A 26,044-nucleotide genomic window follows, 5' to 3' on the forward strand; every position below is an offset into this window, starting at 1 on the left:
CCGCGCGCGGCTGCGGGGGAATCTCTGACTCTTCTCCGGGGCTGCAGCGGCCGCGTCGCGTCGGGGTCCTGATCGCCATGGGGACCGAGGCGAGAGCCGGGAGGAGACAGCTGCTCGTCTTCACGTCGGTCGTCCTGAGTAAGTTCCCGGAGTTTCGGGAGGAATCGGTGGGTCGGGTCAGAGGTTGGAGGGAGGCGCTCCCCACGCCCCTCGCCCGCGGCAGGAGAGGCGTTGAGAAACGCGCCAGCCTCACCCAGAGAGTTGCCTTTCCACCCCTGGCCCTTCCCTGTTTCCCCTCCCCCTTCCCCCCTCCCCCCGGCGGGTGGCCGGCTCCCCTCCCCCACCCCCTGCCCCGGCACCCACCGGGAGGGGGTGGCCCCGCTTTTCACAGCCTCTCTTGCCGGCGAGGGCCCTGCGCGCCTCTGCCCAGGCGCACCCCTCCGCCCAGGCGCACCTCTCCGCCCGCGCCGGGGCGGGCCATCCTGCCCCGCAACGCGCACCCGACACCCGCGCCCAACCCGGGAGAAGCCCCGAGCCCCGCACCCCTGACTCCTTTGGCCCCTGGGTGGTCTGCTCCTGAAGGGTCGGCAGGGCAGACCTGCTGGAGGTGAGGTGGGGTGGGAAACCACCGGGGGAAGTGTCTGGGTGCAAAGTCCGAAGAAGAAATCAATTCGAAATCTGAACTTTCTCAGAACACAGCACTTCAAGTTCCTTTCTGGAGTAGCTACTTTGAGAGCCCTTGGTGGCTGTTGTTGACCGAGGGACTATTCCCAGGGGAAGGACCTGCCTGTCGGTTGGCTGGAGGCTTCTCAGAGCCAGGGCTCTGCCCTCCCCCTGGCCGCCTCTGAGAGTTTTTGTTTCCTTTGTAAACTCCCTTTCCTGCGGAACAATGAGAGTCACTTGCTGGGGCTTGCCTCCGTCCAGAGATAGGTTTGGGCCTATGGGCCGGGCTGCGCGGATGCTTTGGGCCTCAGTTCAGGCGACCCGTGTCAGCAGCTGGACGTGATCCGCCAGGGTCTTGAGGGTCTGTGCCTCTGTGGGTCGTGGTGCGGGTATGCGATCTGTGGGGGGATCTTCGTTGGTCCCTTGAAGAACGAAGCTTTAGGAAGTGAGAAGGGAACGAACAATTAAAAACAAAAATCAGCATCGGTGGTTATACGGCGGTTCACTTTGCCCAGTTGCGAAGCGTGGAAATAGGTTCCCTGCCCTTGGATGGATGGATGGACAATTTCTTTGTCCCTCATCACAAAAACATAAAAGCCCTTGGGGTGCACTGGACCAGAGGCAAGTCTAACCCTCGCCCTATTGTACAGACAAGGAAACAGGTCCAGAGAGGGGAAATGACTTTTCCAGATGGGTGAAAGGACCTGGGAATGGCACCAAAATCTCCTGAGTCCCTTTCCTTTTCCCACTCCCGGGTCCGCGTCTCAAGCACCCTGTGGCACGGGAACCGCGACCTCAAACATCAGCCTGGGATAACGCTCCCGGGTCCACCCTCTTACCTTTTCAGTTCCCACTAGAGTCTTCTCTCACTTGTCTTCTTCATTCTATGCTTCCATTTTCCTTTTTGCCTCAGTTTCCAGTCTTTTCCTACTCTCCAGCTTTTTCATTTCTGCCTGGGCCGTAGAACTGCTTGTGACACCCATGGCCGGTTCTGTGTGGGGCTCCTACTGGTACTCGGCCTCATGCTGCGCCAGTGCTCCCTTCCCCAGACCCAGAAGTTTCTCAGCGGTGACTCTGTTTGTGACAGAGTGTGTCGGGTTCACAAGCTTGCTGGAGCCACCTTCTTCTTCCTCTTCGTCTTCCCTTTTCTCTCTTCCCACTGTTGTGCGTCGTGACATCCCCCAGTAATCTCATACTGGCACTGAAAGAATTGTGGTAGCACCGTCCTGAGCTTGGGGACGTCCTCCAGTCTCTTCAGGGATTCAGATGGTTCGCAGGGAACCTGATGTGATGTTGCATCAGCGTGACAGGACTGTGGGTCCTGGGAAGTAACATGTCCAGGGGATGGAGGAACCGACCATGTGACATTAAAAATTTTTTTTTTTTTTACATTTATTTTTGAGGGACAGAGAGAGAGAGAGAGCATGAGCAGGGGAGGAGCAGAGAGAGGGAGACACAGAATCCCAAGCAGGCTCCAGGCTCTGACCTGTCAGCACAGAGCCTGATGTGGGGCTCAAACCCACGAACCGCACGATCATGACCTGAGCCAAAGTCGGACGCTTAACCCGCTGAGCCACCCCGGCACTCCATTAAAGGCTGTTTTTCGGGTGTCTGGTCTGTCCTGTGACCCTGGGATGTCTGCATCATATGTGGGTGCCCACATGCTCTCTCTTCAATCAGGGCTGCTGCCCATCAGAGAGGAAGGAGCAAAAGGGCAGGATATTATCCAAGTCAAGCAAAGGTCCAGCCCCAGCCTGGGGAGCTCAGTGGAGAGGAAGGCCCAGGCTGTTGGCCAGGGATGGGAACCCAAACACTGAGGGAACTGGGCCTGGGGAAAAGCCAACCAGTGATGGAGAACACCGTCTCCCTCTCCCTGGGGAACCTGCACTTAGAAGTTTCCAGCCAGCTCCCAAGCAGGGAGAGGCATTTCTGCTTAGCAGGGTCCTGTGTGACGAGGATGGCTTTTGGTGTCACCACGGGGAAGAAAGGGGAACCTGGGCTGGAACCCTGGTCCTTCCTCCTCACCCCTCCTTGAGGGTGGTGTCCCCACTGAGCCGGTCCCGGAGGGAGGGGCTGCTGGCCCTGTGTCTGGGTCCGCCTGTGAGCGCTGGTGTTCTCCAGGGACAGTTCCCTCCCAAGCCCTTCCAGCTTTACTGTTGAGCTTTGCTAGCTTTACCTCAAACCCCACGTCGATGAGTCACTTCTCCTTTCCCCTCCCTCTGCCTGCCAGTTACTACTCCCAGGAAAGAATTGTTCCCTGGAAACCTGAAGCCTAGTGGCTGATGGCAGCAGGAACTAGGAACTAGGAAATGAGCGGGGATGGGATTCCAGTGTCTCTTCTCTGCCTCAGTCTTCACCTCCGGGCCCCAGGACACTTTCACTTCACCATGTTTCTGTCTGGTTTCTTTCACTGGTTTGCCAGGGGTCTCCGGCCTGGTTTTGGTTTGGGGTGGAGCTCCTGCAACGAAAAGGAACAGGTTAATACCTTGTTTGAGAATCAGAAGGATGTAGAAGGTTCAGTCCAGGCCCCCCCCCTCCCCCCCCAGATTCTTATGTCTCTTTCCAGTGTTTTGTTACACAGGCACAATTACATATAAATATGTATTTGTTTCTGCCCTTTCTTACACCAAATGAGGCACACTACAGATTTTCTACTACATCAGGCCCCTCGTTTAATTCGCTTTGGGATACCCTGGAGATCTTTTCCTTTTGGATGTCGTGGCCTTGGTCATTAGGACCCACCCTCCCCACCCCCCCAAGTCCACCGGGTCGAGGGCCACCTGTTCTGTGGACACTGGCACCCTTGCTCAGAGATAGGTTTAAAAGCTACACACGTTTTGTGTGGCCGCAAATGGAAATGGTGGGCCTGGTTTTTCGCCTCTGTTAGCATCGAGGAGAGGAGACCTTGGGGACCTCCCGACTCAGACGAGCTTCCTTTGCCGCGGTCCAGGAAAGATGTGGATGACGGCCCGTCAGATGTCATTGTGGACGAGGGTGCGGTGTTGTGAGGGGGCTGGGGGGGGGGAAGCCGCGTGAGTGGATGCACGCTGGGCTTTGCCAGGCATTGAAAACTCAGAGTTCATCTGTCTGGGACTCCCTGATAAGCGGGGTTTCTGTCTAAAGTCCGGCTGTGGTATTTGTTTTGCAATGTGGGGATAGGACAGGAGGAAGCAGCTGGCCGACCGGGAAGTGTGATGCCAGGCCCCTGGAGCGAGCAGCCCTGGGTGGGCGGGCACAGCCTTGTCATGGGGAGATGGGTGGGGGAGGGGAGGAGCCCAGCAGGTAGAACTGGGAATGCTGCCGAGCGAGGTCAGGAGGGAGCCTTCCAGTGAGAGCTCTCCTGTCCCACACTGCCCGCCCCACCTTCTGCCCTCCTGAGGGCCCACCGGGCCAGCCACTGACGTCACTCTAAGCGCAGCCAAGAAGGGCTGTTTAGACTTAGCCCAGCCTGTCGGGCTCACAGAGCCTTCCTCTTGCCCCTGCATTCCTTATCCGTCCTACCCTAACCCCCAGGAGCGAGTTCCGTCTCTACAGGGTGGCCGGTGGGGAGGAAAGGGCAAACCCGGGGTGGAAGCCCTAGGGCCAGGTCCTGATGGTATATTGCTTTGTCAAGTTCATTTGTTAATCCAGTAAACATTGGTGTCTACCGTGTTCCAGCCCTGTGCTTAGAGAGTAGGGACAAAGCAGCGACCACACCTGCTATCTGGAAGTTCTGAGGCGATGGGGCGCCTGGGGGGCTCTGTCGGTTCAGCGTCCGACTTCGGCTCAGTTCATGATCTTGCGGTCCGTGAGTTCGAGCCCCGCGTCGGGCTCTGGGCTGATGGCTCGGAGCCCGGAGCCTGCTTCGGGTTCTGTGTCTCCCTCTCTCTCAAAAATAAAACATTAGGGTGCCTGGGTGGCTCCGTCGGTTGAGCGTCCGACTTCAGCTCAGGTGATGATCTCGCGGTCCATGAGTTCGAGCCCCACGTCGGGCTCTGGGCTGACGGCTCGGAGCCCGGAGCCTGCTTCGGGTTCTGTGTCTCCCCGTCTCTGCCCCTCCCTCACTTGTGCGCCCTCTGTCTGTCTGTCTCTCTCTCTCAAAAATAAGTAAACATTAAAAAAATTAAAAGAAAAAAGTTCTTAGGAGAGCTGGGGGTATTGGAAACAATTGGCTCACATCAGGAAACCCGGGAGTAACCTTTTTGGAGGTGAGGGCTCCCCCTCATTCTCCAGCTCCTGCCCCCCCCCCCACCTCCCGTGGACCTCATATGCCTGGAGGCGAAGATCGGAGGAATTCTTAGAGAAGACCAGAGAGACTGGCTGGCTGGTTTCCCTCCTTTTTCTTCCTTTTATTTAAAAAAAAAAAAAAAAAAAGAATTCAAACAAACTCATGGCAGAAAAGCAACTTAAGGAACATTCTAATGGACAGGATGTGTAGAGGAAACAAAGTTTTCTTTCTTTCTTTCTTTTTAAGTTTATTTATTTATTCTGAGAGGGTGGGGAGAGGCAAAGAGGGAGAGAAAATCCCGAGCAGGCTCTGCCACCAGCAGCACAGAGCCCGAGGCAGGGCCTGATCTCTCCGACCCTGAGATCATGACCTGAGCCGAAATCAAGAGTCAGATGCTTAACCGACCGAACCACCCAGGCGCCCTCAAAGTTTTCTTAATAAAGTAGTAGAAGGAGGGGCGCCTGGGTGGCTCAGTCGGCTGAGCGTCTGACTTCGGCTCAGGTCGTCAGGTCATGATCTCGTGGTTCACGAGTTCGAGCCCCGCATCAGACTCGGTGCTGACAGCTCAGAGCCCGGAGCCTGCTTCGGATTCTGTGTCTCCCTCTCTCTCTGCCCCTCCCCTGCTCACACTCTGTCTCTCTCTCTCTCAAACATAAATAAAGATTAAAAAAAATAAAAAAAAAATAAAGTAGTAGAAGGAAGTAGCTTTTCTGTGGTGGATTTGGTCTACAGGTACAGGGATGCTTGCTGGCTTCTGTTAGCTGGAAGCCTCCGCCCTCTGTGACCACCTTGTCCTCACAGCGTGCTTCAGTTAGGGGTCGTGGAGCATCTTCGCTGGCAAGGCACCGTGCTAGGAGCTGGGGACCTACAGATTCTCTCCTCCAGGAACTACAGGCGTAGACTGACAAGAGGGTGCCAGCGGCTGCATTCCAAGTACAAAATGGGGAGCATAAAAGGGAAGAGATCGATTTTTCAAAACAATACATTTTTATTAAGAAACAATAGGGGTGCCTGGGTGGCTCGGTTGAGCGTCCGACTTCGGCTCAGGTCATGATCTCACAGTTCATGAGTTCGAGCCCCACGTCGGGCTCTGTGCGGACAGCTCTGAGCCTGGAGCCTGCTTCAGATTCTGTGTCTCCCCCTCTCTCTGCCTCTCTTTCTCTCTCAAAAATAAATAAACATTAAAAAAATATACATATATACTTCTTAAAAAAGAAGAGAGAGACACAATATGTGCTCAGTGTAGAAAAATGGGAAAACAGGAATATGGAGAAAAGAAAATCACACGTAGGCCTATTATCAAGAGATAAATACTTACTGTTGGTGTTTAATTGTAGTCTTTCCTTTATGAATAATGTGGTATCTGTATATATTTAAGCAAAATATGCTTTAAACAAAATCCATTCTATCGTATTCTACTGTATGGCTGTATCATAATGAACTGTTCATCTTTTGTTGGGCTTTGAGGTTTTCTTTTTCTTTGCTGTGCTAAATAATATGAAATTGTTCCATCTTTAAGCTTAACTCTTGAGTGTTTTCTTAGGCTACATTCCTAGAAGTTGGGGAAGATTAATTTTGACTGGGAAAAGTCATAGTGGGTCAAGGGGCATTTGAAAAGGATCTTGAAGGATGAGTAGACTTTTCTTGCTTGTCTGACGGAGATGCTCTGTAGCATCATAGTTTATTATTATGATTATTATTATTTGGGTTTTAATGATTATTTAGTTTTGAGAGAGACAGAGCACGAGCAAGGGAGGGGCAGAGAGAGGAGACACAATCCGAAGCAGGCTCCAGGCTCCGAGCTGTCAGCACAAAGCCTGATGCGGGGCTGGAACTCAGGAACCGTGAGATCATGACCTGAGCCAACTAACTGACTGAGCCCCGGTAGTATCATGGTTTTAGAGCCTCAGAATTAGGCAGACTTGGGTTAAGATGCCCTTCCCACCATGGAGCACCTGGCTGGCTCAGTTGGTAGAGCATCCGACTCTTGGTCTCCAGGTTGTGACTTTGAGCCCCATGTTGGGCGTAGAGATTACTCAAAAAAAACCCAACAAACAACAACAAGATTCCCTTTCTACTTTGCTGCTTATAGCTGTGTGATTTGGAGCAGCTGTTCTAAGCTCAGTGTTCTCATCTGGAACATGGGATGGTGACAATAGAACTTGTGTCTCATGGGGTTTTTGCAATTAGACTCTAAGGAGACAATGCATATGGCACCCACCTTCATGGGAGGGCTCACTGTGTCATTTCTCCCGTTACACTCCATTGGTCGAAGCAGTCACAAGACAGTGCCCAGATTCAAGAGGAGGAAACCTAGAATCTACTTCAGTCACAATGTAAGAAAACCAGGTGGGATGAGATAGATCCGTGCGTCTGCTTCTGGAAAATAGTAATTTGCCACGGTTGTTTTATTATTCAGATACATAGTGATTTTCAAGAATTGTATCCTCAGTCTTACAGATTTCTACGCCACCAACTCTCTTCTGAAGCATATGAAAACATGTAGGGATTGATTTGAGTATTAATGGCTGCATCACAATCTATCTCCCCTTCTCTTTATCCGGTTCACTTCTCTTCCGGGCTCCCACCCCCTTGAGCCACTCCTACCGCCTGTCTACTTCCCATTGTCAACTACAGTGTCTCCAAGTCACCTTTGCTCTCCTTACCTCCTGCCCTTTTTCTCTCCTTGAAATTTATCAGACACTGTACAGGATCCCGATGGTATAGTACTCTCATATTTCTTTCTCATCTATTACCTCATTTCACCTTTAAAGTTTTGTTTAACCAGGGGCGCCTGGGTGGCTCGGCCGGTTAAGCGCCAGACTTCGGCCCAGGTCATGATCTCACGGTTTGTCGGTTTGAGCCCCGCATCGGGCTCTGTGCGGACAGCTCCGAGCCCGGAGCCTGCTTTGGATTCTGTGTCTCCCCCTCTCTCTGCCCCTTCTCGGCTCACGCTCTGTCTCCCTCTCTCTCAAAAATAAACGTTAGAAAAAATTAAGGTTTTGTTTAATCAACGTTTTTGCCTCTCCTTTTTGGCTTTGTTTCTTCTTCTCTCCTTCTTGTGATCTGATTTTCTTTTCCCCCTTTTTCATCCCCTTTCCCCCGCGTTTTTCTCTAAATTAAAACACTTAATCCCGTGCCTACTGATTACACAGATATAGAACATAGAGAAGAAAAGCTGCCTGCGGTCTCAGGTGATATGCACTGTCTAGTGCTTGGAATCTATTCTTAGAGATTTTGTTATGCATATACTCAGATTGTTTTTATTATTTATAAATATAGGGTCATATTCTACCTATTGCTTGTACATTTTGGACATACTTCTGATCTACTTTGACCTTTGAGATGGCAATATGTATTTCTTACATAGTTTTTGATAACGTATCATACTGGAGCCAGATTACCAGGGTTAGAATCCTACTCTGCCACCTACTAGCTTTGCACTTGAGCAAATTACTTAATTTACGTGCCCCAATGAACTCATCTGGAAGATGAGAGCAACAGTAGTGTTTATTTCATGGCATCATGGCAAGGATCAAATGAATTAATCCTGTAAAGGGCTCAGAAGAGTCCTGCCATGTGGTAAGTATTCGAGAAACGCTAACTGTTAATATTATTTTATTCTTGCTCCTACTTTATTCATTTGGTCATGTTCAGTAATATGTGTCTAGACTTTAGATATGATTACAGTCGACCCTTGAACGACGCATGCGTTTTGGGGTCTCAACCCCATGGAGTTGAAAATCTGTGCAGGGGAGCCTGGGTGGCTCAGTCAGTTGAGCAGCTGACTTCGGCTCAGGTCGTGATCTCGAGGTTCATGAGTTTGAGCCCCGTGTATCGAGCTCTGTGCTGACAGCTCCGAGCCTGGAGCCTGCTTCGGATTCTGTGTCTCTCTCTATCTCCTGCCCCTCTCCTGCTCACTCTGTCTTCTCTCTTTCTCTCTCTCCAAAAAATAGATATACATTTTAAAAAAAGAAAGAAAGAAAATCTGTGCATAACTCTTTGACTCCCAAAAAACTAGTAACCTACTATTGACTGAAAACCTTACTGATAACATAAATAGCTGATGAACACATATTTTGTTATATGTATTATATAGTGTGTTCTTCCAATAAATTAAGCTAGAGAAAAAAATGTTAAGATCGTAAGAGACGATACATTTACAATACTGTACTGTATTAGAAAAATTTTGTGTATAACTCGACCCGTGAAGTTCAAACTTGTGTCATTCAAAGGTCACCTGTAATTGAAAGTATAGGACAAGTCTTATAAAAAGGTTTTCAGGAGTTCTGTTGATTCTTTCCTTTTAGTTATTTATTTTTCTTGTTGACATAGCATTATATTAGTTTCAGATACACATCATAATGATTCCATATTTCTATAGATGATAAAATAATTACCACAGTAAATCTAGTTAACATTCATCCCCATACATAGTTACAGAATTGTTTTTTCTTGTGATGGAAACTTTTTAAGATCTACTCTCTTAGCAACTTTCAGAGATATAATACAGTGTTATTTTAAAAAAATTTTTCTGACGTTTATTTACTTTCGAGAGAGAGACCGAGCACAACAGGGCTGGGCATAGAGAGAGGGGAGACCCAGAATCGGAAGCAGCTGCAGGCTCTGAGCTGTCAACACAGAGCCCGATGTGGGGCTCAAACCCATGAACCGCAAGATCATGACCTGAGCCGAAGTTGGATGCTCGACTGACTGAGCCACCCGGGCGCCCTGCAATATAGTGTTATTAACTGTAGTCACTATGCCGTACATTACGTCTCCGTGACCTACTTACTTTATAACTGAAAGTTTGTAACCTTCGACCCCCATCAACCATTTTGCCACCCCCCATCCCCCACCTCTGGGAACCACCAATCTGTTCTCTGTATCTACAAGCTTAGTTTTGTTTTTGTTTTAAATTTGGATCCCACATATAAGTGAGGTCCTATGGTATTTGTCTTTCCATGTCTGACTTATTTCATGTAGCATAATGGCCTCAAGGTCTACCCATGTTAACACAAATGGCAAGGTTTCATTCTTCTTTATGGCTGAATAATAAACTGTTACATGTGTGGACCACATATCCTTTATCCATTCACCGATGGACACCTAGGTTGTTTTCATATCTTGGCTATTGTAAATAACACTGCAATGAACATGGGGTGCATATATCTTTCGTAAGCAGTGGTTTTCTTTTCTTCAGATAGACACCCAGGAGTGGAATTGCTGGATCATACGGTATTTCTATTTTTAATTTCTCAAGGAACGCCCATACTATTTTCCATAGTGGCTACAGCAGTTTACGTTCCCAGCAGCATGCACAAGGGTTCTCTTTCCTCTATCCTTGCCAGTACGTGTTACTTCTTGTCTCTGATAATAATGCGTGGTGAGATTTCATTTTGGTTTTGATTTGCGTTTCCCTGATGATTAGCGATGTTGAACATCTTTTCATGTACCTGCTGGCCATCTGGATGTCTTCTTTGGAAAAACGTCTGTATGGATCCTCTGCCCAGTTTTTAATTGGATTGTGTTTTGTCCTTGTTGTTTTACTAGTGAGTTGTGAGTTCTTTGTATGTTCTCAATTTTCTTGGATATTAATCCCTTATTAGATAAGTGATTCGCAGATATTCTCCCATTCAGTAGGCGGCCTTTTCGTTCTGTTGATGGTTTTCTTTGCAGAGCAGGACGTTGATTCTTCCATTGTGTGGAAATGTCATCGTAATTACCTAAGTCAAGGCTGTAGTTACAGGGGATTCAGCCAGAATGTTCACTGCTGATGTCCAGCTGAGACCTTCCTATTCATCTGCCTGGGCCATGGTCACGACGACTTATCACAGACAGACAGGGATGGGGAGAGTGAGGGTGGGGGCTTAAACAACAGTGACTGATTTTCTTACAGTTCTAGAGGCTTGAAGTTCACGACCAGTGTGGTGTTAGGGTTGGTTTCCTCTGGAGGCTCTCTCTTTGGCTTGCAGGCAGCCATCTGTCCCTGGTTGTCCTCTGTATGAGCACCTTGGTGTCTCTTTGTATAAAGGACACCAGTCACACTGGATTAGGGCGTGTCATACGGGCCTTATTTTAATGTAATTGTCTTGTGACAGGCCTTGTCTTCAGATACAGTTACACTTTTTTTAAGCTTTATTTTGAGAGAGAGAGAGCGTGAGTGCAAGCATGTGAGTGAGCATGAACAGGGGAGGGGCAGAGACCATTCCAAGCAGGCTTCACTTTGTAGCGCAGAACCCGATGCAGGGCTCGAACTCAGAACCCAAAAACTGAGATCATGACCTGAGCTGAAACCAATAGCTGGTGGCTTGACCGACTGAGACGCCCAGGCGCCCCGATACGGTCACATTTTGAGGTACCAGGGATTCAGGCTTTCACATAGGAGCTGAGGGAACACCATTTGGTCCATAACAACCGTAAACCATATTGAAGATACCTTTGCAGTGAGAGCAATGCCCTACCTGGCCAAGGCCTCTTCCCCAGCTGACTTGAACCTGCTTGGAGTTCCCTGTTGTGGTCATGAAGACAGTGGGGATTTTTGTTGTTTATTTTTATTAAAAAATTTTTTTGTTTTTACTTTTATTTATTTTTGAGAAACAGAGAGCGTGAGCAGGGGAGGGGCAGAGAGAGAGGGAGACACAGAATCCGAAGCAGGCTCCAGGCTCCGAGCCGTCAGCACAGAGCCCGACGCGGGGCTCGAACTCACAGACTGTGAGATCATGACCTGAGCCGAGGTCGGACGCTCAACCGACTGAGCCACCCAGGCGCCCCCAGTGGGGATGTTTTAAATGGATTCACATCCTTCCCCCACTTCATGCTGCTGGTTTAGACCTCGCATCAGAAAACCTCCTGCAGCTTCCTCTTTTGTCTCTGCACACCTCCCTGGATGCAGGAAAGCAGTCTGTAAGCACTGCAACCCACGCGGAGAAACGAGTCCCTCGGGGCGCCTGGGTGGCTCAGTCGGCTCAGGTCATGATCTCACCGTTCATGGGTTCATGGGTTCAAGCGCCGCATGGGGCTCTGCACTGACAGTGCAGAACCTACTCGAGATTCTCTGTCTCCCTTTCTCTTCCCCTCCCTCATGTGTACTCTCTTTCTCTCTCAAAAAAAATTAATAAGCTTAAAAAAAAATTAGTGCCTGTTGCAAAATGCCAGTTGGAAATTGCTCATGTGCAGAGTACTCTGATTGTATTACAAAACTATGAAGCAAATGTAAAAACACTTAATTTGGGGGGCGCCTGGCTGCTGCTCAGTCAGTGGAGCGTGTGACTCTTGCTCGGGGCTGTGAATTCAAACCCCATGTTGGGTGTAGAGATTACTTAAAAATAAAAAACATCTTGGGGTGCCTGGGTGGCTCAGTCGGTTAAGTGTCCGACTTCGGCTCAGGTTGTGATCTCACAGTTCGTGAGTTCGAGCCCCACACTGGGTTCTGTGCTGACAGCTCAGAGCCTGGAGCCTGCTTCGGATTCTGTGTCTCCCTCTCTCCCTGCCCCTCCCTTGCTCACGCTCTCTCTGTCTCTCAGAAATAAATGAATGTTAAAAAAATTTTTTTTAAATAAAAAAGATCTTGGGGCGCCTGGGTGGCTCAGTCGGTTGGGCGTCTGACTTCGGCTCAGGTCATGATCTCACAGTTGGTGGGTTCGAGCTCTGCTTCGAGCTCTATGCTGACAGCTCAGAGCCTGGAACCTGCTTTGGATTCTGTGTCTCCCTCTCTCTCTGCCCCTCCCATGCTCATGCTCTGTCTCACTCTGTCTCTCAATAATAAAATAAACGTAAAAAAAATTTTTTTTTAATCTTTAAAAAAACCCACAATTCTTAGGGTGCCTGGGTGGTTTAGTAGGTTAAGGGTCCCATTCCTGGTTTTGGCTCAGGTCATAATCTCACGGTTCATGAGTTTGAGGCCCACACCGGACTCCACGCTGACAGTGTGGAGCCTGCTCTGGATTCACTCTCTCTCTTCCTCTCTCTCTCTCTCTCTCTCTCTCTCTCAAAAATAAACTAAAAAAAAAAACCCAAAAAACAAAAAAAACCACTTAATTTTTATGTTCTGAAACTAAGTTTTTACAAAAAGATTGATGGAATAGTCATTTCCCCCCCCCCGAAAGTAGAATAGTTTCTTAAACTTTTAAAAAGATTGAGCTTTGGATCAAATTTGTTTTTTCCTCATTTGGGCGTGCCCCATCTGCCAGTGTGAAAACTGGGGTTATCTTTGTAGATAAACCTTAACAGTAGATGTTATGGTGAATGGTCTGCTATGACCTAATTCGTTTAAGGCTCCGTGTTGTTCAATGTCAACTTGTACCAGGCATTCTGCTGAGCGCGGAGTACTCAGAATAATAAATAAATACCACATGGTCCCTGTTCCCTGGGGGGTTTACTGTCTGCTAGGGGAGACTTATGTGCACAGATGACGTCATTATAACGTGGGAAGTACTTCACCCGTGTGTTGCATGGGGTAGTTCAAGCCTCCGGAAGAGGTCTGAAGCTGGCTCTCGTAGGATCGGGGGTTGGTAGCTCATTTCCTGGAAAATAACGTGGATGAATAGCTGACCAGAGGGAGAAAGAGGGGAAAGGGTGTTCTACAAAGCTGGAACGGCAGGAGCAAAGCAGACGTTGTGAAATGGCTCTTTGCTGGGAATTTTAAGTCCTCTGTACTCCTAGAGGGGGAAACATGCCAAGAGTAGACAGCCTTTCAGAGGGTCCGGTACTGCTGGGCCTCTGCCTTGATGAAGAATTTGGTGTTTTTTTGTTTTTTTTTTATTGTTTATTTATTTTGAGGGTGAGGGGTGTGGGGGGGGGGGGAGGAGAGAGAATCCCAAGCAGGCTCTGTGCTCTCAGTGCAGAGCCCAACGTGGGCTCGATCCTATGAACCATGAGATCGTGACCTGAGCTGAAATCAAGAGTCAGGTGCCTAACTGGCCGAGCCACCCAGGCGCCCCCAAGACGTTGAATTTTATCTGAGAGGCAATGTGGAATCCTTGAAAGCTTGAAGCAAGTGTCAGATTGGCATTTTTAGGAAGGCTGTGTGGTGGATTGGAGCAGAGCACAGCCCCAGGAATTGCCTGGATTGGAATCAGCACCAGCACTTTGCTGCTCGGGGCCTCAGTTTCCCCGTGTAGAAAATAGAGATGATGATGGGGCGCCTGGGTGGCTCAGTCGGTTAAGCGTCCGACTCCAGCCAGGTCACGATCTCACGGTCCGTGAGTTCGAGCCCCGCGTCAGGCTCTGGGCTGATGGCTCAGAGCCTGGAGCCTGTTTCCGATTCTGTGTCTCCCTCTCTCTCTGCCCCTCCCCCGTTCATGCTCTGTCTCTCTCTGTCCCAAAACATAAATAAACGTTGAAAAAAAAATTAAAAAAAGAAAATAGAGGTGATGTAATAAACAGTATCGCCCCACTCCCAAGGTGGCAGGGATGAAGAGACAGACCATGTAATATGCTTACAGCACTGCCTGGCACAGAGTAAGTGCTCAGTAAATACTAGCCCTTCCTCCGGCCCTGGGACGGAGGGTGGATCTGAGTGGGTTAAGATTAAATGAGGCAGAGACACCCAAGTGTGCTTGAGAGACGAGTTGTGGTTCGTCAGACGATGATGGTGCTAAGAAGTGACGGTCAAAGTTTGAGGGAGATTTGGGAGGGGACGATGCCAATGCTTGCTCTTTGAGGAGGGGAGACGTGGTGGCTGCTGGAAGGCTTCCAGTTTGACTGATGATGACGGATGGAATACATGGGAATACACCGTGACACCACCGACCTGGGGGAGGAGGAGGAGGAGGGAGCGGGCGGCAGATGGGGAGGGGTGTGGGGACTCCGGTGGTGATGAGGGCAGGAGGCTTCTCCACCCGGAGCCTGCAGCTCAGGTGGGAGGCGAGGACTGGAGGTGGCCGCGTGTGGGTGCAGATGAGTTTTGGGGTGGTGTTCGAGATTTCCTGGAGAGAACGTGGAGAGGAGAAAAGGCCCAGGATAGAATGCTGGGGAGCACTCATATTAAGGGATCCACAGAGGAAGCACGGTTCAAGGGAGAGAATGAGAAAACTCGTCAGTGGTGGGGATGACCAGAAGGGCGCACACAGAAACCAAGGGGCGGCGTGACTTCTGAGGAAGGGAGTGGTCGGCGGGGCCAGGCCTCTTACAGGGGCCCCTGAAGGGAACTGAAAAAGCCAATTGTGGCTGTCCTTAATTCTAAGACTACTTCAATGTTTTGGAAATTGGGATGCGACGTACAGCTTAACTATACATTTAATATGATGTCCCCACCCCCCAAGGAGCTGTTATTAAATCGCTGTTCTATCGTATAATCAGGGCATCATAGAGTTGAGGAGCAAATGACTGGTGATCTTAGTAAAAGCAATTTTCATTCCAAGGTGAGAGCCAAAGACATATTGCGGTAGGTGGGGCGGTGATTGTGTTGGGCTGGAAACTGTGTGTAGACGCCTTCTTTGAAGAAGTTTGCAGAGGAAGGGCACCCGGGTGGCTCATGTTAAGCGTCTGACTTTGGCTCAGGTCGTGATCTCAAGTTCCATGAGTTTGAGCCCCTCAACGGGTGAGCACAGGCCTGGCTTTGGGTAAAAAACATGAGCCTCAGGTGAGCCCCCCTTGTCTGTCTGTCTGTCTGTGTCCCTCTGTCTTTCTGCCCCTCACTCGCTTGTGCCCTCTCTCTAAAACAAACAAACAAAGAAACAAATAAATAAAAGTTTGCGGAGGAAGGGAGGAGAGGAGTCCCTCTAGAGAGGTGTGCGAGATTGAGTGCAGGTTTTCTGTACACAAAAGGGTCCAAAATCTGTTGATGCCTTTGACTTTGTGGCTTTTCTTACTGCGAACTTGTAGTAAATTAAGCATCGTGGTGAAAGGGTGAACTTTCCTTCTATTTTGGTTTACTGTGTGTGTCATTGAGCCAAGTATAGGTCTGGGGGGTGGGGGGAGGAGGAGGCAAGGGAAATACAACATAGATGAAGGCCATGGGCAAGAGCCTGGGTGTCCTGATAGAGATGGGGTGCAGTGAGGGGAAGCCCTCCGCTCTGCTGGTCTATCTGGGAGGGTTCTAGAGAAGGGTTAGCTTTTCCAAGACAATTGCAATGATAGAGGAGAGGTGGTTTGGTGGGCTGGAACATAAGCATTTTTCAGGCAGTGTTTATATTTATTTATATGTCTTATTGAAGAAAGTTTTAAAGTCAACAATTAAGTGTGTGGAGAAGAACCTATGGGCAGATGATGATGATGATGATAATAATAATAATAATAAGATATAATAGTTGTTTGCTGCTTCCTGTTGTAAAGCACTTTATTTGTATTAGCTTGTTTAACTCAACCACAGCCCTTTGATGTAGAAACTGTTATTATCCCCACTTTACAGATGGGTGAACTGAGGTTCAAAGCGACTAAGGTAGCTTGCCCAGTCACACAGCCTAGTAGGTACCGGAGCTGGGATTTGAATCAGGCAGCTTGGTTCCAGAGGCTTATTCAGGGGCGAGGTGGGAGGGGGTGGGGGGAGGCATGGACCACGGTGGCGGAGGTGTCCCACGGTGAGGACGGAGCACTGGTGAGGCTGAGTATGACACATGCGGCGATTCACAGGCACAATAGAGTGAGAGTGTTGACAGGCCACAGTCAGCTGCAGTCCTGCCTCCGAGGGAGGTGGGATGGCATTGAGGGGCAGGCCCTATGTTTTGTTTTATTATTATTTTATTGTCTATCTATTTATTTATTTATTATTTTTATTATTTATATTTTATTATTTTATTATTTTATTTTATTATTATTATACGTTTATTTTTCACAGAGAGAGAGCAAGAGAGTGAGTGCGAGAGGGGAAGAGAGGGGGGCAGACAGAGGATCCCAAGTGGGCTCTGTGCTTACAGCAGAGATCCCAACACGGGGCTCGAACTCGTGAACTGTGAGATCGTGACCTTAGCCGAAGTCGGATGCTTAACCCACTGAGCCACCCAGGCGAGGGGCAGAGCCTGTGTTTTAAACCAGAGAAGCCTGGGGGCGCCTGGGTGGCGCAGTCGGTTAAGCGTCCGACTTCAGCCAGGTCACGATCTCGCGGTCCGTGAGTTCGAGCCCCGCGTCAGGCTCTGGGCTGATGGCTCAGAGCCTGGAGCCCGTTTCCGATTCTGTGTCTCCCTCTCTCTCTGCCCCTCCCCCGTTCATGCTCTGTCTCTCTCTGTCCCAAAAATAAATAAACGTTGAAAAAAAAAAAAAAACAGAGAAGCCTGGACTAGCCAATGGAGGTCAGGACACTGAGGAGCTGGGGAGGACGTGTGTGTGTGTGGGGGGGGGGGGGTTCCTGAATGTTTTAGATCCGGAGGTCTGAGAGGTCTCAAAAGAACTTTAGCTGACGTCAGAAGTGATGCGGAAACAATCACCCAATTCCTGTGCTGTCATTTCTTTCTTGGCAGCCCTTTATTTCAAACGCTAGTTTTTAGTGTAATTAGAAGCTCTTCCTGATTTGGGTCATGTCATAGGTTGGGTTCTAAGGAAGCTGACTCTGAGATGTCCTTTATCGTGCCAGGACATTTATTACGGAGGGCTCTTGGGGTCCACAGCTCGGGAAGGGCAGGGGAGGGAAAAGAAGCAGGCTTGGGCAGAGGGAGAATTCGGGCTGCAGAGTAGCTTCAACCTATTCCCCAGGGAGCTTTACGGGGCGGGAATAGCCTTTCAGCGTTGTTCTGAGCTGGGGGGGGTGGTGGTGGTGGTGGTGTGGGGGCATTGGGGCAGTAGACCTGGGGTTCCCTGGGGCTTCCCTCCTCTCATTCAGTGATGAGGCATTGGATGCCGGCTGCCCCTGTCCCTGCCCGGGTGGACCGCATGCCCCCGGGCCCCGCAGTGTCCCGGCTGTTGTCCCCGAAAGGGCTGATAGGCTGAGGGCTTTGATTTGGCAGAAGTCCCAGAGGCTGGATGACAACAAGTCAGTCCTTCATTCCTGAAGAGAGATCTCGTTCGAGCATCGCACTGCACATCACGGGTAGCAAATTGTAAAGTGTGAGGATCTTAAAAAACAAGTGCCCATCGTTGAAGCAGAGAAAGCTGATCCGGGCGAAAATCAAAGCATTTCATTCTCCGCGTTCCCCCCTCACAGCTGAGTAAGAGACTCCCATGGGCTCAGTTTTCGACTTAGGAAGGGCTATCTGGTTTAAGTTTCTTACGTGTTATTATATTTGATTATACATTTGACATTAAAATGTAATGCTAAATGTACACATATAAGGTAATATTAGTATAAATAACTCACAGATAAAAGAATGGCATTTTATTACATAGTCTGCCCCCCATTAAGCCACGGCCTCTCTGAGAAACCTCATGGTTTATAAAAGTCTGACATAATAAGAGGGAAATGGGGGTGTAGGGGGAACCTGTGTTTTCCTCTCAGCTCTGCCGTTTCATAGCTATGAAAACTTGGGGCTAGATGCAGAACTTTTTTTAGACACTTAATTTTCTCATCTGTAAAGTGGGAGAGAGAATACGTACCTGGACGGAGTCACAATGTTGTGTCAGATAGATATAAATGTATGTATAAAAGTCCTCGTTAGACATTAACGTCCCCACACCCCCCACAAAAACCCTAAAGGACTTGAGCGAACATCTAGTCCAAACCTTTCGTGTTCTGGGTGAGAAGAGGGCACTTCAGAGGTCACGAGACCGTATTCAGTTATGCGAGTGATTACGTAAAGGAAAAATGTGCTTGCATTTATCTAAGGAAGACGGGACTCTTAGGGATATAAGGAAAGCCCAGGTGGTGAATTTGAACTTGGAAAACATGGACGGGAGTGACTGTCCAAGGGCAGGTTTATAGCAGAGCCCGGCTGTCTGAGCCCAGGCCCTGGTGCTTAGTTTGGAATGCTGGACCCTCCAGCGACCCTGTCGTGCAATCAGCCTCGTCTCTGTGCCCCCAGCACATGCCACCCCTTCTTTGCCTTCTCCACTGGGCACGAGGAGATCTCGTCTCTAGATCTGGGAGAGGATCTAGCCCACTTCTGGTCCCGACCCCAGCTCAGACCCAGCTGCGTGGTCTTAGGCACGATTCTTTACGTCTCATGGGCTTGGTTCCTCATGTAAAACTGGGATAATAACGCCTGTCCTGCTGATCGGTCATGCTGGTTTTGAGGATCAAACAGCGTAATATAGGTGAAAACACTTTAAAAAGCACAAAATGCCCTACAAATGTTGAGTATTGTTATTATCCTCACTACTGCTCCTCCCCTGCCTCCTTGCGTCCCTCCCTGCCCCCTGCCCCCCCTGCCTCCCGGCCTCCCCCCCTGCCTCCCGGCCTCCCCCCCTGCCTCCCTGCCTCCCCCCTGCCTCCCTGCCTCCCCCCCCTGCCTCCCTGCCTCCCCCCCTGCCTCCTGGCCTCCCCCCCTGCCTCCCGGCCTCCCCCCCTGCCTCCCGGCCTCCCCCCTGCCTCCTGGCCTCCCCCCCTGCCTCCCGGCCCCCCTGCCTCCCCCCCTGCCTCCCGGCCTCCCCCCCTGCCTCCCTGCCTCCCCCCTGCCTCCCGGCCTCCCCCCTGCCTCCCTGCCTCCCCCCCTGCCTCCCGGCCTCCCCCCCTGCCTCCCGGCCTCCCCCCCTGCCTCCCTGCCTCCCTGCCTCCCCCCCTGCCTCCCGGCCTCCCCCCCTGCCTCCTGGCCTCCCTCCCTGCCTCCCCCCCTGCCTCCCTGCCTCCCCCCCTGCCTCCCTGCCGCCCTCCCTGCCTCCCTGCCTCCCTGCCTCCCCCCCTGCCTCCCTGCCTCCCCCCCTGCCTCCCTGCCTCCCCCCCTGCCTCCCGGCCTCCCCCCCTGCCTCCCTGCCTCCCCCCCTGCCTCCCCCCCTGCCTCCCTGCCTCCCCCCCTGCCTCCCGGCCTCCCCCCCTGCCTCCCTGCCTCCCCCCCTGCCTCCCGGCCTCCCCCCCTGCCTCCCTGCCTCCCCCCCTGCCTCCCGGCCTCCCCCCCTGCCTCCCTGCCTCCCCCCTGCCTCCCTGCCTCCCCCCCTGCCTCCCCGCCTCCCCCCCTGCCTCCCTGCCTCCCCCCCTGCCTCCCGGCCTCCCTGCCTCCCCCCCTGCCTCCCCGCCTCCCCCCCTGCCTCCCCGCCTCCCCCCCTGCCTCCCCGCCTCCCCCCCTGCCTCCCTGCCTCCCCCCCTGCCTCCCGGCCTCCCTGCCTCCCCCCCTGCCTCCCGGCCTCCCCCCCTGCCTCCCGGCCTCCCCCCCTGCCTCCCTGCCTCCCTGCCTCCCCCCCTGCCTCCCTGCCTCCCTGCCTCCCCCCCTGCCTCCCGGCCTCCCCCCCTGCCTCCCTGCCTCCCCCCCTGCCTCCCGGCCTCCCCCCCTGCCTCCCTGCCTCCCCCCTGCCTCCCGGCCTCCCCCCCTGCCTCCCCGCCTCCCCCCCTGCCTCCCCGCCTCCCCCCCTGCCTCCCCGCCTCCCCCCTGCCTCCCTGCCTCCCCCCCTGCCTCCCTGCCTCCCCCCTGCCTCCCGGCCTCCCCCCCTGCCTCCCCGCCTCCCCCCCTGCCTCCCCGCCTCCCCCCCTGCCTCCCTGCCTCCCCCCCTGCCTCCCGGCCTCCCCCCCTGCCTCCCCGCCTCCCCCCCTGCCTCCCGGCCTCCCCCCCTGCCTCCCCGCCTCCCCCCTGCCTCCCGGCCTCCCCCCCTGCCTCCCCGCCTCCCCCCCTGCCTCCCGGCCTCCCCCCCTGCCTCCCGGCCTCCCTGCCTCCCCCCCTGCCTCCCGGCCTCCCCCCCTGCCTCCCTGCCTCCCCCCCTGCCTCCCTGCCTCCCCCCCTGCCTCCCGGCCTCCCCCCCTGCCTCCCGGCCTCCCCCCCTGCCTCCCTGCCTCCGCCCTGCCTCCCGGCCTCTCCCCCTGCCTCCCCGCCTCCCCCCCTGCCTCCCGGCCTCCCCCCCTGCCTCCCGGCCTCCTTGCCTGCCTGACCCACCTCCCTTGCCTCCAGCTTTGCTGGCTTCCTGCCAGGAGTGTCTGACAAGTGACTGCAATTAATTATTTGTCGAGAAGCTTTCTCTGAACCATGAAAAGTCATTTGGGAAGCTGTTCCTGGACTGCTAGGAATCTAATTAGATTATTGGGAGCTGCAGAGGGAAAAATAAAAAAATGAAAGACATTACATCTGAGAGAAGTATTTTTTTTTCCATTGATAATGGAAGTATTGGCCTGCGATTGTGGCAAAAAGCATTTGAAGGTATTTAGGATACTGGTGAGGAGGCGTGAGACCCAGGAGGAGCCTGGATCTCCTGAGTCTCTTCACCTTGGAGAAGCCACGGGAAGGGCCTCAGGAGCTCGTTCAGCTGGGCCGCCCCGGTGTCCCCTCTGATGGCCCACCCCTCTCCTCCTCAGGTTCCCTGGCGTTGGGCCGGGGCGCAGTGTATACTTCTGAGCCCGATGTCAGAGTTCCTGAGGACAAACGTGAGTCGTGGGCGGCTGTGCAGGGGGGTGGGGCGGAGGGGGGGGGAAGCAGGCGCGCCTGGGGCCTGGAGGGCGGGCAGCGCAGGGCCGCCGCCGCAGTTTGGGGCCCTCGTCCTCCTCCGTTTGCCGCCGCTCCTTCGTCCCGCTCACTTTTGCGCTGCCCACAGCCGCCAAGTTGTCCTGCTCCTACTCGGGCTTCTCCAACCCCCGCGTGGAGTGGAAGTTCGCCCACGGTGACATCACCAGCCTCGTTTGTTATAAAAACAAGATCACGGGTGAGTTGCCTCAGCTCCTCCCCGGTGGCCTAGCTTGTGGAGGGGTCGACAGGGCCGGACCCCCGGGGGAGAGGAGCACCCTGGGGCCCAGGTCCCGCGGACTCTTCCGCGGCCTGCCCTGCCACCACCCAGCTTCTCGTGGCCCCGCAGCGCACTCAGCCGGCCGCCCCTTCCTCTCTCCCGGTAGCCTCCTATGCAGACCGAGTCACCTTCTCGCACAGTGGCATCACTTTCCATTCGGTGACCCGGAAAGACACGGGGACGTACACTTGCATGGTCTCTGACGATGGCGGCAACACGTACGGGGAGGTCAGCGTCCAGCTCACTGTGCTTGGTATGTGCCCCACGCGTTTTGTGTGTGGGTTTGGCATTCATTGCTTCCCAGGTCCTCAAGGGGCTTTGCCGAGCTTTGCAGCTCACTGATGGCCAGGGCGCTGGGGGGGGGGGGGGAGTGGGGAGTGGGGGGGCTTCAGTCTCTGTGCTGCAGAGGCGACGAGCCCCGCCCCTCCCCCTCCCCCCTCCCACAGTGGGAAGCAGAGGGCCTGGTAAGGGATGGAGGCTGGAGCTGACCTATGGGGTTGTCTTCCGCTTGGCCTCTAGGCGGCGCTGTCTGAACTCGTGCTGGGCCCCTTCTGTCCCTTCGCAGTGCCTCCGTCCAAGCCCACGGTCCACATCCCCTCCTCTGCCACCATCGGGAGTCGGGCAGTGCTGACCTGCTCAGAGAAGGATGGCTCCCCCCCTTCTGAGTACTACTGGTTCAAGGACGGGGTCCGGATGCCTTTGGAGCCCAAGGGCAACCGCGCCTTCAGCAACTCTTCCTACAGCCTGAATGAAAAGACAGGGGAGCTGGTAGGGATGGGGTGGTGCGGAAGGGTATGGGGGGGGGCAGGGCCAAAGAGCCCTGGAAGGTGGGGAAGACAAGCAGCAAGATGGGCTTGGCGTTAGGGTCGGAAGACTAAAGATGGGGCTTGGACGCTTCTCAGGATGAGGGTGTCATAAGGTGTGCCGTTGTTGAATTCGTCTGCCATGCACCCGAAACCCCAGTGCAACAGCGTGTGTCCACGATACTGCAATTTAAAAACGAGGATCGGGGGTGGGGGGGTGCTCCTGTAGAACCTGCGGCTCTTGGTGTCGGGGGTCGTGAGTTCGATCCCCGCGTCGGGCGTAGAGCTTACTGACAAAACACCAGAAGTAGGTGCTTGGCTTCTGTCGGCAGGAGGCCAACCGATTTCCTCCCTTCAGGTCTTCGATCCCGTGTCAGCCTGGGATACGGGCGAGTACACCTGTGAGGCGCGGAACGGGTACGGGATGCCCGTGAGGTCAGAGGCTGTGCGCATGGAAGCCGGTGAGCAAGGCTCTAGCAGGGGCTTGAGCTCGGGCCTGGGGTGGGGCCCGGGGTCTGCTTTCCACCCTGGCTTTGGTGGTGTTGTCAGTCACGTGAGTGAGCCCTCAGAGGACTGACCTCTCGTTTGTGTCTCACAGCGGAGTTGAATGTGGGGGGCATTGTGGCAGCTGTCCTTGTCACACTCATTCTCCTTGGATTCTTGATTTTGGGCATCTGGTTCGCCTATAGACGAGGCTACTTTGACAGTAAGTACTTGCCCTCAACGGCTCTCCTTTGCATCGTCCCCATTCCAGGGCACGGTCCTCGGGTGCCATCTGAGTACTGACCTGATAGTGAGCCCACGTGTGCAGGGGTTCTCTCCCGGGTGAGCACCAGTGACCTATGAGTGCCATTCCCCCAGCCTTCTGCGCCTGGCCGGCCCCTAGCCCGCTGACGCTCACGGTCCCCTTTCTTCTTTTTCAGGAACAAAGAAAGGGTGAGTGAGCCACCTGCTGTCCTGGGAGGTCTCCAGAGGAGGTTGAGAACAAGGATGCGTGTGGTTTGAAGCGGAGACGGGCCCCGGGGGGAGGGGCTGGAGGCAGAGGCCACCCTGGTTGGGTGGCCATCTGTGTGTCTACCTCTCCCCGTTCCCTGTGACCTTGCACTCGTCGGGTCTCCCTCCACCCACCCCTCCCTACTGAGAGCTCTGTGCTTCTGTAAAGTTCTCGGTCGAGCCTCTAACGTTGGCCAGCAGAGGTTAAAGACAGCACGGGTTGGGGGGGGGGATTGCTGAGCGTCTCCGTCTTCTGGCTTGTCCGCAGGACCTCGAGTAAGAAGGTGATTTACAGCCAGCCCGCTGCCCGCAGTGAAGTGAGTGTGCTCCCCTGGGACCGGGAGGGTCTCCCTGCGGGAGTGAGGGGCTCCTCCCCTGTGTTTACAGGTTCAGGAGCTTATCAGCTCAACGAGAGTGTACAGGGTTGATTTGGGCGTTTTATTTCTCCAGGGGGAATTCAGGCAGACCTCGTCATTCCTGGTGTGACCCTGGTCCGACTCATCTCCTGTCCTCCGTGCTTGCCTTCTTCCGGTGCTACCAGACTCCGGCCCGTGGCGTCTGTAGTTTCACAGGGTCCCTTACGCGTCTTCTAGCCCCCACAGGGGTCCCCACGTTTATCTTAGTTAGGATGTGGTTGTGTACGCTTTCCCCCTGCATCCCGCCCTTCCTTTCCCGCCATTGCCCAGTGGCCCGGGACTTGTTTGAAAGCTTTCGTCCCCCATCCCTACGAGGGATCAGGGAACAGCCCTGAGCGTCACGCCCCTTGACTTCCCTTCCCAGAACGTGGCAACAGTGGCGGGGCACTCGATACACAGGGTCCCTCGGCCCTTTCCTCCCGTGGTGAGGAGGGACCCACTGTTCCAGAGTGGGGACTGGAGACCGAGCCACCGAAGAGGTTGTGGGGTGACAACACCGAGTCTCTCCCGCCCCTGCAGCCCACTCCACTTTCTTCTGTCTTCCCACGGGAAGTGCCCCCGAGACCCTCTTGCACCGGCCTGAACGCAGACACCATCTGTGCCTGTAGAAAGAAACCGGAGCTTTGTTATGGAGAGCATAGTCGGGGGGCTCTCAGGGGACACTGAGCGGAAGGGTTTTAAAACCCCTGATCTGAAGAAAAGGAAGCTGGCGCTGGGAGCTCCGACCATCACCCTTCCCTTGGCTGGAACAACTGGACGGACCCTTTTAAGATGCGTCTGCAGGGCCGTGCGGATGTGCGCAGTGGCCTTAGCTCTTTGCTGTGGGGTGTGTGCGTATGTGCGCGTGCGTGTGCGTGTGTGCGTGCGCGCGCGCGTGCACATTCGCGCGCTCGGGCTTAGCTCTCTGCTGAAATGCGGTGTGTGTCCAGGGCGTCTTCGCTCTTTGGTGAGACTGTTGGTGTGTGTTTGGATGTAGCCGGATGTTGCTGGTTTGTCAAAGCCTCTCGTCGCGGGAAGTTGGGGAAATGAAGTTCCTGGGCTCCTTTGTACAAACAGGAAGGCGCCTGAAACCCTGCTTCCCAACAACCTGGGTTGGTCCTGGCCCCCTGTCCCACCCCTTCCTGGCTCCCGTCTCAAGGCAGAGCTTCTGAGCTTGGGACCCTCATTCCGGAGCCCTCTGGCGGCCGGAGGAGTGCCCTCTGCTGCGGGAGCACACCCGGAGGAAGCCGATGCTGTGCCCTGGGGTTCTCCCTGGTCTGGTCCACCGAGGGGAGAAAGTGCCCACCCTCCCCTCCCCCCTCCGCCAACCAGATGCATCGAAAGACTTCTCTAAGGAGAACAGACTGCCCCAGAGCAGTAAAGCAACCATTGCTTCACTGGAGCGGAGTTGGGGGCTGGGGTGCTGTTTAGAGGAAAGGTAATTTGAGACCAGGTGGCAAGGCCATCCGCGTGTGACTGCTGGGAAGGTAGGCCTGCCTGACGTTGCTTTCCTTTGTGCGTCTGGACAGCCCCTTTTGCCCTTAAATTTCTGTTTCCCCCTCTACCGTAGCCGCCCGGTCTATTAACGAGCGAGAGGGCGAACACGGGGGTCTTCAAGGGTTGATTTTGCTTAACTTCCTTCTGTGGGGGACACTAAGCCCCACTTTGCCAGGTTTTATTCCCTGACCTGGAAACCCCTGACAGAATTGAGTTTTCTATCGAGAATCCAAGAGGAAAAACAAGCCTAGCCAACCCATTGGTTAAGGGTCATGGGCCAATAAAAAAAGAGCTTTTTCAGATGGAGATAAAATTTAATTAAACAGTAAAAGCAGAGATGATGAAATGGTTCAGTAAGAAAGAGATTTTTAAAGCGTGTTTCAGCCTCCTGGTTGGGAGACGGGGTGGGAGGGACGCGGAGACAAGGCCACGGGGAGGCAGAGGTGACTCATTGTCCCGTCAGGTCTGAGGTGAGTGGTTCCTCACCGTCTCGGTCACTTGTGATGAACAGAAGTCATGCGTGAGCAGCCTTGGAAGTCACCTCTCCAGCTTACCACAGTCCCCTTGAGTTGGAAAACACCCTGTCTGCTTTCATTTCGAAATGTCAAGGCTAATTTTGTAATAAATGTTTATTTTTCACATTGAGTTTGTTTGCAGCCTGAAGTTCTGTGTGGTAAACGAGCTGGGACTTCCAGAGTGATTTGGAGATTCAAAACCTTCCCGATAGTCTTAAGAGATTTGAGATCTCCTTCCACGGA

General features: G+C 53.3%; 1 protein-coding gene across 3 annotated transcripts; it reads left to right on the forward strand.

Moving 5' to 3' along the window:
* Window positions 1-25,931, forward strand: F11R (F11 receptor). 3 transcript variants are annotated; one of them, XR_006964602.1, is made up of 10 exons: window positions 1-138; window positions 21,174-21,242; window positions 21,410-21,517; window positions 21,705-21,851; window positions 22,164-22,366; window positions 22,760-22,862; window positions 23,156-23,226; window positions 23,325-23,337; window positions 23,663-23,711; window positions 23,845-23,875. XR_006964602.1 is itself a non-coding variant. In XM_047092897.1 (10 exons), exons 1-10 carry the CDS (start codon window positions 78-80, stop codon window positions 23,878-23,880), a joined length of 897 nt encoding a protein of 298 aa, XP_046948853.1. In that variant the 5' UTR covers window positions 4-77; the 3' UTR covers window positions 23,881-25,931. The 3 variants fall into 3 exon arrangements, 2 of the variants coding, with proteins under 2 accessions (XP_046948854.1, XP_046948853.1); XM_047092897.1 differs by lacking the exon at window positions 23,156-23,226 and adding an exon at window positions 23,000-23,107 and having other exon boundaries at window positions 4-138; window positions 23,845-25,931; XM_047092898.1 differs by lacking the exons at window positions 23,325-23,337; window positions 23,663-23,711; window positions 23,845-23,875 and having other exon boundaries at window positions 23,156-23,227.
* Window positions 25,932-26,044: the final 113 nt, after the last annotated feature.

The sequence above is a fragment of the Lynx rufus genome, unplaced genomic scaffold (genome assembly GCF_022079265.1).
Source record: "Lynx rufus isolate CCGP_SWC_20201006 ecotype Redwood Valley unplaced genomic scaffold, mLynRuf1.p SCAF_31, whole genome shotgun sequence".
NCBI lineage: Eukaryota > Metazoa > Chordata > Mammalia > Carnivora > Felidae > Lynx > Lynx rufus.

Bases quoted from the DNA above. Each gene is read 5' to 3' on its own strand.
- F11R (XM_047092897.1), top strand. From the start codon at position 78: ATGGGGACCGAGGCGAGAGCCGGGAGGAGACAGCTGCTCGTCTTCACG. The intron at 21,518-21,704 runs GTGAGTTGCCTC...CTCTCCCGGTAG, and splicing joins TTATAAAAACAAGATCACGG to CCTCCTATGCAGACCGAGTC. The intron at 22,863-22,999 runs GTGAGCAAGGCT...TGTGTCTCACAG, and splicing joins GGCTGTGCGCATGGAAGCCG to CGGAGTTGAATGTGGGGGGC.